Genomic DNA, 14,278 nt, shown 5'->3' on the forward strand with positions numbered 1-14,278 from the left:
TCTCCCCAGATTACTATTATGATTATCCCCAGATTTTACAGCTGTTACAATGGCTGGGATGGGAAAATGTAGCTTAATCCGTGGAACTCTATGTAGCTGGAGGATTTAGGGACTAGATCTGTGCCTTTAAGCCAGTTTGTGATTTCCCCACAATCAGGGAGCAGCTTTTAATGTAATTTAACGAGTGGTTGAATGATTGAGTAGACTTTGTTCCCTTTGAACTTTTATCTCTTAAAGATGGTTTTCTGGGAGACTGGCACACTCAATTTTATGTAATGCAGATGAAATACAACACTAAGCAGATAGAAGCAGATAGTGCTTTTTCTAGCAGAGAGCATCAAGCTATATTGACCTGAGTGGTAAGCATATACTCAGGCAGATGCTGAAGTCAGTTTCCCCCAAGGGACAGTGAGCCTTGATGATCAGAGAATATGTAGATAATGTCAATATTATAGGGTTTCATTAGAAGTATCTGGAAATCTTGTGGGAACTCTCTTGAGCATAACTTTGCTTTAGAAAAAAACCCAACAACCTTTTTTAAGTTGAAGGCACAAAGTTCCTTGAAATACTAGGACAGGTTTCCTGACTGGTGGTTTCACAGTGGATAGAGCGTCAACCTGGGACACTGAGATCCCAGATTCTAAACCCCAAGCATGGGCTTATACTGCTCAAGCACAGGCTCACCAGTTTGAGCACAGGTCGCTGGCATGAGCCCAAGGTTGCTGGCTTGAACCCAAGGTCGCTGGCTTAAGCCCAAGGTCACTGGCTTGAGCAAAGGGTCACTGGGTCGGCCTGAGCCCCCCATCATGTCATGTATGAGAAGTAATCAGTGAACAGCTAAAGTGCTGCAACTATAAGTTAATGCTTCTCAGTTCTCCCCCTCCCCTCCCCTCCCCTCCCCTCCCCTCCCCTCCCCTCCCCTCCCCTCCCCTCTCTTTTCCTCTGATTGGTTTGAACTTGGACAGCATAGCCTTATGCCTGACAGCATTATGAACTAGCTGCTTTGCCCAGGAAATTCATAGTATCAGCTCAGTTTTGTTTCATGCCCATTATGTTGTTTCTAAGTCTTGTGTTAGTTTTAAAGATCTAAGACAAGGACAAAGTATCTTTGACCTTCATAGAACACTAAGGAAACATAAGACTTCTCTCTATATATATAGCCAGTGACACAGCACCACATTGGACACTTTATATTTCTGATACCACAGAAAATCTTTGAGCAAAATGAGATGAGAGAAAAGCTGAAGAAAACTGCATGGAAAAGATGAACTGTGAATAAAATCTTAAGGATTTGAACAGGCAGACAAAAGAATATTTTGTTGTGTGAGAAATGATCAGATTTCCAAAAGCCTAAGATTTAATGTGTGAACCTGAAAAATTTTATACAAACAATAAATTACAGAAATATAAAGACCCAAGTAAGAATAAATTATAGTACCAGAAATAACTACCTTTAACATTTTGATATATATCTTTCTAAACTTTTTTCTGTTCATGCAAATATAGAGGAGAATATTTGCATAGATAATTTGTATTTGTGTGTGTGAATGAATGGGAAAACAAATATTTATAAAAAGGGATAATATTAAATTATAAAGATTTACTGGAACAGTTTTTGCTGTTAACAGGGTTATAAATATTGTAATTTACTTGTTCAGTGGAAGAGTGCTGTGGTTGTTGTGTGTAAGGTTTCCTTTCCTGAGCGTATTAGGCAGGTTCGGCGGAGGAAGTGGAACTATTGTTCTGACTGGTGGTGACTCTTGTCATTCTCTAGGTGCTGGATCTTCAGCTCTGAAGAGGCCATTTGAAGATGGACTAGGGGACGACAAAGATCCCAATAAGAAGATGAAACGGAACTTGAGGAAAAGTATATAAAATCTTTATTATTCTAGCTAATAACTGGAAAGGATTTATAGTCTCAGGAAAATAAAAATTATGAAGTGAATAATTTAATTGATTGGAATTGGTGTTTTTAGAATAGATTTTAACTGAGAAATTGATGATTGAAAAACATTTTTTGTTTCCAAGCTTCATTGCTAGGATACATTAGTATTTCCAAGCTAGAATTACTGTGTAGATATAGTGATGCGGATTACTTTTGCAGTGATGTTAGCATGATACTTGAAGTAATTTTAGAATTTTTTATGAAGTTTATTTGTATGTGTTTAGGAACCTACAAATGCATAGATGAAAGCAAATGGTCTAATTTCTGATTTCTTCTTTCTTTAACAGTTCTGGATAGTAAAGCAATAGACCTTATGAATGCATTAATGCGGCTAAATCAGATCCGGCCTGGGCTTCAGTATAAGCTCTTATCTCAGTCTGGCCCTGTCCACGCCCCGGTCTTCACAATGTCTGTAGACGTGGATGGTACAACATACGAAGCCTCAGGACCATCTAAGAAAACAGCAAAGCTTCATGTGGCAGTGAAGGTACTGTATGTCTTTTACCTACAGGTGCTTTGTGACTTTATGTTGTACCTAAGGTGCTTCGTTTCCTAGAGTAAATTAACAGAACTTTTAAAGGTTTTAATAATGTAAAGCATTTTGTCATCTCTGGATCACAAAACTCTTTTTTGTTTGTAAAATATGTGTTATGCAAAATTTTGAAAACGTGGAAGTAAAATAAAAATGTCTGTTGCATATCTCTGAGACACATAATTAATATTTGTATAAATGTTGGCTTATTTACTTCCAATTTTGTGTAACTATTTCCCTGCCATTGGGTATTTTGCTGTTTGCAGGTTTTTTGTCATAAACAAATTAGATCATTATCTTTGTGCATGATGCCTTTTCTGTATTTCAGAATATTTCCATAGGGAATAAGGTTTCAGGATTGAGCAAGTCAGTCATTCATGTAGCTTTCTAGAAAATTCCTAAATATTGGAATCTCTCTAAAGAGTACATTTCAGCTCTTGCAAACAAATGTGAAAACGTCAAGGACCATGTAGGCTGAAGATCAGTTCCCACTTAAGGAAAGCTCCGTGATGTGACAGTAGGGCATAAGGTATATAATTGGTCTGTTCTCATGACCATTTCATCTGGCAAGGGTTATTAATGCAGATGCAGACATGATCCTAGAATCTGCAGACATAGCAGCGAATAGTCTTTGCCCCCTGGAGTCTGTGTTCTAGTGTGAGAGGATGGGGAGACAGAGAACAAAGGTATCAATAAATAAATTACATGTCAGGCCTGACCAGGTGGTGGCACAGTGGATAGAGCATCGGACTGGGATGCGGAGGACCCAAGTTCGAGACCCTGAGGTCGCCGGCTTGAGCGCGGGCTCATCTGGTTTGAGCAAAAGCTCACCAGCTTGGACCTAAGGTCATTGGCTCGAGCAAGGGGTTACTTGGTCTGCTGTATCCCCATGGTCAAGGCACATATGAGAGAGCAGTCAATGAACAGCTAAGGTGTCGCGGCGAGAAACTGATGATTGATGCTTCTTGTCTCTCTCTGTTCCTGACTGTCTCTTTAAAAAACAAAACAAAACAAAAAAACATGTCAGGTAATAATAAGAACAATGCAGAAATAAAACAGATAAGCTTTAAAAATGTAAAACATTATTTATGTTCTGTCTTGTTTATAAAGGGGTACTTAAGGTGTGATGAAATAGTATGAATTCTGAGGCAGAAGGAGAAAACCAGATATGAGGGTAAAGGTGAATCCAGGAATAAGGCTAAAAATACAGTTTGTTAATTTAGCTATAATGTATACTGAGAATGAGTCACAGATAGAGACCTGAGTTATCTGCATCTGACACAAAAAAATGTGTGGAATACCAGTCCACTGTCTATGACATAAGAGTGGATAGTTGATTACGAGAGTCACAGTTTTAGTATAAACGTCAGGCAGGCATTCTCCTTGGTAGGTCTTCAGAAAAAGGGATAGCAATGATATCCTTTAAAGGCACCTACGATGCAGAGACACAGTTTATGGGTTGTTTCTTTTATAATAACCATTAATATAAGCTAGTGGCCTCATAGCAAGTTGCAATTTCGTAAAATTTGGGTGAGTTAGTAGAGTGGCAAATTTTATAATATGATGAGATTTAGATCAGGGGTAGTCAACCTTTTTATCTCTGTTAGTAGTAAAATTTTCTAACCGCTCACCAGTTCCACTGTAATGGTGATTTATAAAGTAGGGAAGTAACTTTACTTTATAAAATATATAAAGCAGAATTACAGCAAGTTAAAGCATATAATAATAATTACTTACCAGTACTTTATGTCAGATTTTCGCTGTTTGGCTGAATAAATCTTTATAAAACAACTTACTATAGTTAAATCTATCCTTTTATTTATACTTTGGTTGCTCCGCTACCGTCCACCATGAAAGCTGGAACACCCACTAGTGGGCGGTAGGGACAAGGTTGACTGCCACTGATTTAGATGCTCTTTGTTCTCATAATGACCATTAATATTTTGGTACACATTTTTCCAACCCAATCCCCTTTTAACCTGCAATTTCAAAATCCAAAAAGCACTGAAAATGAAAAGTACTCTTCTAAGTGTGATACAAACGCACTTGATAGAAAAACCTGACCTGAACTGATATAGAGCTATTTTTAGTCTTTACTATTCTATTTAGTGTGAATATTTTATGTATACAGTATGTCCGTAAAGTCATGGTGCACTTTTGACCGGTCACAGGAAAGCAACATGAGATGATAGAAATGTGAAATCTGCACCAAATAAAAGGGAAACTCTCCCAGTTTCATACCTATTCAGTACAGTTCGATGTGGGCTCATGCACAGATTTTTTAGGGCTCCTTAGGTAGCTAGCCCATATAGCCTCTACAGACTCGTCACTGACTGATGGCCTACCAGAACGGGGGTTCTCCACCAAACTGCCGGTTTCCTTCAACTGCTTATCTCATCAAGTAATGTTATTCCTATGTGGTGATGCTTCGTTATAAACGCGCTGATATTCACGTTGCACTTTGGTCACGGATTTGAATTTAGTGAGCCACAGAACACACTGAACTTTCCTCTGTACTGTCCACATCTCGACTGGCATGGCCGTGGGCTGCTCCGCTGTATACACGGTGTTACGTCAGCATCTGCGCATGCTCACATGCTGCCACATCATCCTACAGAAACTGGGAGGGTTTTCCTTTTATTTGGTGCAGATTTCACATTTCTATCATCTTTTGTTGCTTTCCTGTGACCGGTCAAAAGTGCACCATGACTTTACGGACACACTGTTCTTCTTTGCCCAAACATGAGGTAGCACCTGAGATAACACTGGAGATTTAGAAAATATATGGTAAAGATATTGTAGTAGCTTTCTAAATGCTGAGAAGTATAAATTCTCAAAACAATTTTGCTCCAAGGGTTTCAGGTGAGGAATGATGGGACCCAGAAAATATACACTTAAAATAGTATTGTGTTTTCTTTGTTCATCTAATATTGAGTTTTTTATAGTTATCACAAAATTGTTCTCATTTTTACTGATGGCCCAATATTTCATTATTATTCTACCACAGTGTCACTAATCCTTTTAGATTTAGATGCTTCCAGTTCATTGCTTTACATCTTTTTGAACGAGTCTGATTATCCCTTAATATATATTCTAGAGCAGTGGTCCCCAACCCCCTGGGCCGCGGACTGGTACCGGTCCGTGGGCCATTTGGTACCAGTTCACAGAGGAAGGATAAATAACTTACATTATTTCCGTTTTATTTGTATTTAAGTCTGAATGATGTTTTATTTATTAAAAATGACCAGATTCCCTCTGTTACATCCGGCTAAGACTCACTCTTGATGCTTTTCTTGGTCATGTGATACGTTTATTTGTTCCACCCTAAAGGCCGGTCCGTGAAAATATTTTCTGACATTAAACCGGTCCGTGGCCCAAAAAAGGTTGGGGACCACTGTTCTAGAGGTAGAATTACGATGTCAAGAAGAAAGCCCATTTGAATGATCCATTAATTCGTTAGATATGTATTGAGATTTCTGACACATATTGCCATCCAGAAGGTTATACCACGTTACAGGCTCTGTATGAGTTTGAGAGAAGTCTGTGCCCCACATATGTTTGTATAAGTAGGTCCCACTTGATAAAAATCCTAGCGTTTCTACCTCAGGAGCTTGGTGTGGGTCTGTGGCTGTGGGACAAATCCCACCACAGAACTGAAGCAAAGCAGGAGGAGTATCTCCCACAGGGCCTGCCCGCCCAGCCCCGGGCGGCCTGAAGTGCCGGGCAGTCTTCCCTTCCTCTCCATTCTTAGAGTCCTCACAGAGGGCACCCGTGGGGCAGAGTCAGCCATCGTTCATGAAAAGAATCTTCACTGTGGGGACAAGATCAGTTAGAAGGGGACAAAGGGAAAGGCTCTTTGGAGACTTTTCTGGAGTCATCAGACCTCTATCAGACAGAAGCCATGGATATGACTTCGTTTTGAGTGAAGAGCCATGGGGTAGAATGTGTTCTTATGTGTTTTCTGTTGATTCTTGGGCCTAGTCTTTGAGGGGCAGTCTTTCTCAGTCTCAGCCCCCTTTCTGGAGAAAAAAGGCATGGTTACACTGGATTCCCCAGTCACCTTGTTTCCAGGAATCAGCGTATGATTTTCAGCTCATTCGATGTGTTTATTAGGTTGGATTTGTTTGCTAGACATTTGAAACTCAACTTTTCTTTGGCCTAGCAGTTTTTTGGCCTTAATTCTCACTCGAAACAAACTTTGGTTACAGCTACTGCTTAGCTTTTTTTTTTTTTTTTTTTTTTTACTTTTATAATATATAACTAGTTAATCTTAAAATGTGTTCATAGAACATGACTTAATTTGAAATTTTTGTCAGTTGAGCTGCATTGTAAGTATACTGTATCCCTTGAGTTATATATAATCTATATAACCTATATAAACTATCCATGTATTGAAATAAGTTACTAAAATAACATAAATAAATGAATTTGATACATAAGGAAAGGGCAGAGAGCAGCAGTGCTAAATAATTTAAATGAGACTATTTTAACTGTCTTTGTTAAATTAGGGAAAACTGGTGTATCTCTAGTTTTTATTGGAATAAACAAATCAGATCTCCTTGTGACTCTTGGCTTTGGACTTGCGTCTTGTTAGCCAGTGTTAGCTCCAGACTACTCATGTCCTCTCGGGGATGCTATTACCCAGGAAAAGCACATGTGCAGGGCTCAGTGGACAAGGTGTTTTCTTGACAAAACATCGATGAGGATATAACTGAACGACATTAGTGTGCTTAGTGTGAAATACTACCTGACCACTTTTAGAACTTGGGATGTCAGAAAGTGTTCTTGGCTTTATTCCCAATTTATACAAGGAAATTATAATTTTATTAATTAATTAATTAATTTATTTATTTGGATTTTTCTGAAGCTGGAAACGGGGAGAGACAGACAGACTCCCGCATGCGCCCAACCGGGATCTACCCGGCACGCCCACCAGGGGGCGACGCTCTGCCCACCAGGGTGCGATGCTCTGCCCCTCCGGGGCGTCGCTCTGTCGCGACTAGAGCCACTCTAGCGCCTGAGGCAGAGGCCAAGGAGCCATCCCCAGCGCCCGGGCCATCTTTGCTCCAGTGGAGCCTCGCTGAGGGAGGGGAAGAGAGAGATGGAGAGGGGGAGGGGTGGAGAAGCAGATGGGCGCCTCTCCTGTGTGCCCTGGCCGGGAATCGAACCCGGGACTTCTGTACGCCAGGCCGACGCTCTACCACTGAGCCAACCGGCCAGGGCCAGGAAATTATAATTTGAAGTGTTCAACAGAATGCCAAGTTTTCTGTATGAATTGGGTGAATTAATTTCAAGTTCTGTTGGTACAGAGTTCTTATGCTCATTTTTTGTTTAGAGTAATGCTATTTTATTTATATTGATAATCCTTTATAAAAGATGACATTGTTTATAAATGCTGGCTGCCCAGCTTGTCATTTGTGTGATTATCAGGTTTTTCTTTCTCTTCCCTCCTTCCCTCTTTCCCTCCCTCCCTCCTTCCCTCCCTCTCTCCCTTTTCCTCCTTCTTCCTCCTTCTTTCTTCCTTCTTCCTCCTCCTTCTTTCTTCTTCCTCCTACTTTCTTCCTCCTCCTTTCTTCCTTTCTTTCTTTTTTTTTTTTTTTTTTTGGTCTTTTTGAAACCAACATTATTTAGCTATAATTTATAATCAGTAAAATCATTTCTACATATATGGTTTTGGCAAATATTTATAATCGTGTAACTGCCACCTTGGTGAAGAAATAAGATACTGTCACCCAAAAGGTTGTCTCCTGTCCCTTATAGTGAATCACATTCCTAGGTCCGCAGTCCCTGGCATCCTCTAATAAGTTTTCAGGACAGTTTTTTGAGAGGCACCTGTTAGGTGTAGCTGGGATTATAAAGGAATATGATGTGCTTTTTACATTCCAGAAACTTAAAACATTAGTCAAAAGCTAAAACAAATAACAGGGATCTTTAGAAAACTATCTCTATCTACATTTTCTGGTATAAACCTTTATTAGTAACTGTCAATGCAGTATCAGTCTGTTTAAAAGAGGTTTATAAAAATGCTAGTAACAACCTGACCAGGCAGTAGTGCAGTGGATAAAGTGTTGGACTGGGATGTGGAGAATCGAGGTTCAAGACCCCGATGTCGCCAGCTTGAGCGTGGGCTCATCTGGTTTGAGCAAGGCTCCCCAGCTTGGACACAAGGTCGCTGGCTTGAGCAAGGGGTTATTTGGTCTGCTGAAGGCCCACGGTCAAAGCAATCAATGAACAACTAAGGAGTTGCAATGAAAAACTGATGATTGATGCTTCTCTTCTCTCTCCGTTCCTGTCTGTGTGTCCCTGTCTATCCCTCTCTCAATCTCTCTCTGTATAAATAATAAAAAAAAAAAAGCTAGTAACATATTCTCTTGTATGCTGAAAAGCAGTGTAATCTGGAGGGAGGTTTTAAAAGGAATGCCTGCTTATGTTCGTGTTTGCATTTGCATTCTCTCTCTTCTGAAACTGTATTTTGAAAAAGATGAGAGATGCCAGCCACTGAATGAACTGTAGGAAGAATGGCCACTGGAGGAAGCCAAGCCATAAGGGACCGGGTTTTGTGAGGTGCAGGGATGGAAACACAAACCTCAAACTGTTTCTGGTTCACTCAGCGTAGAGAATAAACCTAGAGACCAAATCTTTTCTTTCAACTATGGTTTCAGGGGTCCCCAAACTTTTTACACAGGGGGCCAGTTCACTGTCCCTCAGACCGTTGGAGGGCTGCCACATACAGTGCTCCTCTCACTGACCACCAATGAAAGAGGTGCTCGTACAGGAAGTGCAGCGGGGAGCCAGATAAACGGCCTCATGGGCCGCGTGCGGCCCGCGGGCCGTAGTTTGGGGACGCCTGTTAGGTAAAAGCAAAGAGGTCAATAGTAACAGAAGCTTCAGATGTTTTTCCGTAATTGGCCTGCAGATTGGCTCCAGCCTAGGTAAAGAAAACTTCCTGATTGCTTTTCTGTGCTGATTTCCCCTACTGGATGAAATCATAGAATTCAGAGGTCGAGCAGTCGGTCTTCCTGCCTTGCAGATTGAAAAATCGAGGACCAGAGGAGAAATATAGGATTAGACCCTTGCGTCTTTTCCGTTCTAGTCCATTGTACTTTTTGCAGTGTGTTATTTTACTTTTCAAACACCTCGCTGGTTAAACTTGGCTATTCTGCTTATTTTTATTTTTTATACCTTTTTCCTTCAAATTAAAAAAACAGGACCAACCTTGGGTTTGCATTTCTGTCATCTTTTAAATGTAATTACTCTTAGGAGGCTTTTCCCATTTCCTGTGGTGATACCCTGGTAGGTAAGAGCAAGGACTTGTAGATTGGGTACTATCTTGTTCTACAAGGTATTTTTCATGGATTCAAATGTTGGGGATTTGAAACTGTTGTTCTTAGTATTTCAGCTGTTCTCTGTGGTTTCTGGTGTTTGAATAAAACTGAATCTTAGTGTAATTTGTACAGGTATTGCAGGCAATGGGATACCCGACAGGCTTTGATGCAGATATTGAATGTATGAGTTCCGATGAAAAATCAGATAATGAAAGCAAAAATGAAACAGTGTCTTCAAACTCAAGCAATAATACTGGAAATTCTACAACTGAAACCTCCAGTACCTTAGAGGTATGCTTATATATTTTTCCTTAGAAAATAGTATTAATTGTAGAGAATTTGAGGTATATGGAAAAATGTAAATAAAATCAAAAGCATATACAATGTCTATATTGCAGAGGTAGCCATTATTAATATTTTGGTTTATTTCCATCCAGCCTTTTTTCTATAGTTATTTTTATGAAGGCAGTCTTTTCTATGCAGTCTTACATCCTTTTTTCTCACTTAGTACTAAAAATATCTGTAAATGTACTATGTACTGTACAACATATCTAGCATTTCTCTCTAGCTGCATTTCACAAGTATATTAACAATAATTGAAGAGGGGAAAAAAAGACCTACTGGAGGAAATTTAGGGTTATTTGAAGCTTGTGGTAAGCTGGGGACAGTGGGGCATCACTAGTTGGACCGGCTCTGAGAAAGGCTTAGAGCTTGACGTATGTGCCTCAGACTTGGGGCAGTCCTGACCTGGGAGCCTGTCACTGCCGACGGTAGAGTGGGACAGGACCGAGGCACTGAGGAATCACAGCATATTTAAACATTTATGGAGCCCTTGTTTATTGCATTCTACATAAGGGAAATTGGCTTTCAAGAAACTGCAAGAGCTTACATTAGCATTTATAAGAATTTGTCATTTGTAAGAGTATTTACTAAGAACTATAATTTTGCCAGACTATAGTATCTGCTTACTGCCAGTTGCTGAAGAAATTGTGTCCAGAGCCTCAAGATGCCATCAGGCTAGAAGGGCAAAAGACATGTTTATAACTAATTATTCTGGAATGTGATAAGCTGTATGATTGCAAAATGAATAGAATAATGTAAACTCTACAAGGGAGTGATTGTGAGACTTACAGACGTGTAAAACCAAAGGGAGTAAAACGTGAACAAGGTTTTAGACCATGAGTAGGATTTCTTGGGGACGAGGTGGAAAGAAGACATTCTGGAGCAGAGGACCAGCGAGGACCAAGGAGTTGTGAAAGAAAAGGCCTGAGAGTGCCAGGTGGCCAGTGCAGAGGGGCCCGATGGGGACTGCGGACTGTGAAAACCACCCGACTTTTTGTGTGATGTGGAGGGTAGAGGCCTCGGAGCCTGGCTTCTGAGAGGACCAGTCGTTCACAAGCGGTAGTCACAGGCAGGGAGAGATGTTTTGCTGGCAGTGTTAGAAATACTAAGAGAAAGAGCGCATTAATTATGAGACTGTTTGTTCAGTTTGAAGGAAATTAGGAAGGGAGAGCAGTGTGGGCTGCACTAACAGCAGCCACTAGTCTTGGGAGCTGTTGGGAGTGAATACATAATTGCTTTGTTTCTGTTGATGTAATAATGGTGGAGGGAACAAAGCCCTATTCTTCATTTAGAGTATTTGTAACTGATTAGAAATGCAAATATTTTGATGTCTTGACTCATTTTTATAAAAGTGATTTCAGATTTGGAAAGCAGAGAGATTACCATAGACTAGTTTCAAAAATTATTACCTTTTAAAGCTGGAGACTGGAAATTTGCCCTGACATTTTAAAAATGTAGATTGTAAAAACTCTTGAAGAAGTGATATTTATTTAAAAAGACTCAGAAATGTTTATTGAATTTGCCTTTCAAAGTAGTGCCGTGTTCCACTTGCGCAGCGTCGGCGCCCTGCCCTGTCACAGCGTGCTCACGGAGCGCACCTGCCGTGTTTCACTTGCGCAGCGTCGGCGCCCTGCCCTGTCACAGCGTGCTCACTGAGCGCACCTGCTGTCCCGCAGGCTTCTGGGCATAGTCCTGCTTTGGGGCATTTGTTTCTTTGTTGAGCATTTCGTGAGCAACTACTGTGGTGGAATTAAAGATCTGATCTGTGACTTCAAGAGTCCTCAGTCATTTGGTCTTTCCTTCCTCGAAATGATAGTTGTCTCATTTTGTGGTTCTGTTTTTGATGCTAACATCTCTCTTCATTTGTACCTTCACATTCTTACATGAATTACTTTTCTTCCCTCTACCCTTAACCTTCTTTAAGTTGGTTCTTTCTACCACTCCTGGTTTTCTACAACACAAATCTAACTTTGAGCTTTCCCAGAGTAAGTCTTTTCAGTGGCTCCCGCTGTCCATGGTGAAGACAAAGCCCGCTTGCGTGGGACAGGGTCCTTTGGCTTCCTCAGGTGTGGTTCCCATCAGGTTCTGCCTTACTCTCCCGAGCCCTTCAGTCAGCTCAACTGAACTTCCTTCTACTCTGTACAGAATGTTCTTCTCCATTGTTGATGGCCTGGCACTTCCCTTTCATGGTGGATTCACATTGTCGCTTTAGGAAAACTATCCTGATGGCCCTAGAAAGTGCTTCTGTCTTTTGTGTTTCCATAACTTACATCTGCTTCATAATGTATGGTACATTGTTTGACAGTGGTTATATCTGTCCCTCTGACTATACTCTGGCTCCGTGAGAACAGGAAAAGACTACTTTTACTGTTATTTTTAAGTGTGAAGGGACATTTTCTTCCTACATCCTAAATTGAGTTATTTTTTTCTAACCCTAACGATGAAGAAAAACAGTAAATGCCTAGGCGTCATGTGAATCTCAGCCGTCCTGTCCACTTTGGAAGTCACTTAGGTTCTGCTCTTCCATCATGGACAATACAGAGCAGCCCCTGCAGCCCCGTGAACTGGCAGGACTGTGTTCCTCTTGAATGCCAGTTGTTGGGCTGCCCTGCTTCACAGGCAGACTGGCCACACGACTGACCGTGATGCTTATTGCTGGGAGAGTTGCCATAGCTTTAGAGATACTTCGTCATTTGTGTATGGAGGTGATCATGCATCCCAGTCCCTAAATGCTTTAAACTACGGTTTTTGAGCTTCTTTATCAGCAGACATAATTTAATTGTATTAACAAGAAATTTAATATTTGAAATCTTACCTATTTGAACTTTCTTTTAGGTCAGAACTCAGGGCCCTATTCTCACAGCAAGCGGCAAAAATCCTGTGATGGAGCTCAATGAAAAAAGAAGAGGTCTTAAGTATGAGCTCATCTCGGAGACTGGTGGAAGCCATGACAAACGCTTTGTAATGGAGGTGTGTACCTGGGTACAAGGCAGCCTTAGTTTCCCCTCAGAGACATAGGATATCCTGAGCTTATATGCAAAATAGCTTTAGACAGAGTCAAAATTTTTTTTCCCCAGAGAGGTAGTAAGGGGAATAGATGAGAAGCATCAACTTGTAGTTGCGGCACTTTAGTTGTTCATTGATTACTTTGCATATGTGCCTTGACTGGGGGGCTCAAGCTGAGCATGACCCCCTTGCTTAAGCCAACGACCTTGGGCTTCAAGCCAGCAAACTTGGGAGTATGTTGATGATCCCATGCTAAAGCTGGTGAGCTGGCACTCAAGCCAGATAGCCCACACTCAAGCCGGTGACCTTGGGGTTTCGAACCTGGGACTTCTGTTCTAGGTTGATGTGCTATCCACTGCACCACCACCAGACAGGCTAGAGTCAGTTCTTACAGCACTGTTTGACTTTGGATATTTTCTGGGAAATGATCCATTTGAATTAACCTGCCGAGAGGAATGCATGGGTAACTGAGAGCGTTGTTCTGGGTTTTAGGTAGAAGTAGATGGACAGAAGTTCAGAGGTGCAGGTCCAAATAAGAAAGTGGCAAAGGCAAGTGCAGCGTTAGCTGCTCTGGAGAAGCTCTTTTCTGGACCCAATGCAGCAAATAACAAGAAAAAGAAGATTATTCCTCAGGTATGAGTTGCACATTAAACTTTTATAATGCCATTGAAAAATATTGTCAGAATTAAGTTTCCTTATCTGCTTTTATACCAGTTTAACTTTTTCTGAAATTATGTTTTCCTTCAATGTAGCAATCTTTTCTTTCTTTAAGTTAGGTCATTAATAATATAAGTGTGTCAGTGGTTCGCTGCTGTGTAGTTGTTCTAGGCAAATTATAAGTTAAAAAGAGGCTGTTGTCATGAATTGAGGGGTTGGGGCACAGCTTATGAGGTGGCGTGCTGAACGATTCAGACTTGAGCGAGTTGTTGGCATGTCTGGTGCCGGGAGCTGCCCGAGCACATGGGCTTGCTTTCCTGTCTGCAGATGTTCTCTGTTCCTTCTCGGTTTTGAACTTCTGCACTATTTATTTTGGGTTTTCTCTTGGGGGGGGGCACAGTAGAACTTGACCCTGTGTTCCTTCTGTTGGTTGGGAATGTCAGTGCTGCTAAGGGCCTGGATGGCAGCAAG

The 14,278-nt window shown here is 41.0% G+C and overlaps 1 protein-coding gene across 8 annotated transcripts in view; it reads left to right on the plus strand.

Annotated features, from left to right (window-relative positions):
• The window catches only part of STRBP (spermatid perinuclear RNA binding protein), a 154,152-nt gene that overhangs the window by 115,669 nt on the left and 24,205 nt on the right, over positions 1 to 14,278 (plus strand). For all 8 annotated transcript variants that reach the window (XR_010749179.1, XM_066367211.1, XM_066367210.1 and 5 more), the window contains 5 exons: positions 1,775 to 1,867; positions 2,233 to 2,432; positions 9,935 to 10,093; positions 12,980 to 13,114; positions 13,643 to 13,783. Coding sequence is in view for 7 of the 8 variants with exons in the window: in XM_066367211.1 (XP_066223308.1) it covers positions 1,775 to 1,867; positions 2,233 to 2,432; positions 9,935 to 10,093; positions 12,980 to 13,114; positions 13,643 to 13,783 (728 nt within the window). In the remaining variant the exon portion in view is untranslated. The remainder of the gene's footprint in view (positions 1 to 1,774; positions 1,868 to 2,232; positions 2,433 to 9,934; positions 10,094 to 12,979; positions 13,115 to 13,642; positions 13,784 to 14,278) is intronic.

The sequence above is a fragment of the Saccopteryx leptura genome, chromosome 2, assembly GCF_036850995.1.
Source record: "Saccopteryx leptura isolate mSacLep1 chromosome 2, mSacLep1_pri_phased_curated, whole genome shotgun sequence".
Lineage (NCBI taxonomy): Eukaryota > Metazoa > Chordata > Mammalia > Chiroptera > Emballonuridae > Saccopteryx > Saccopteryx leptura.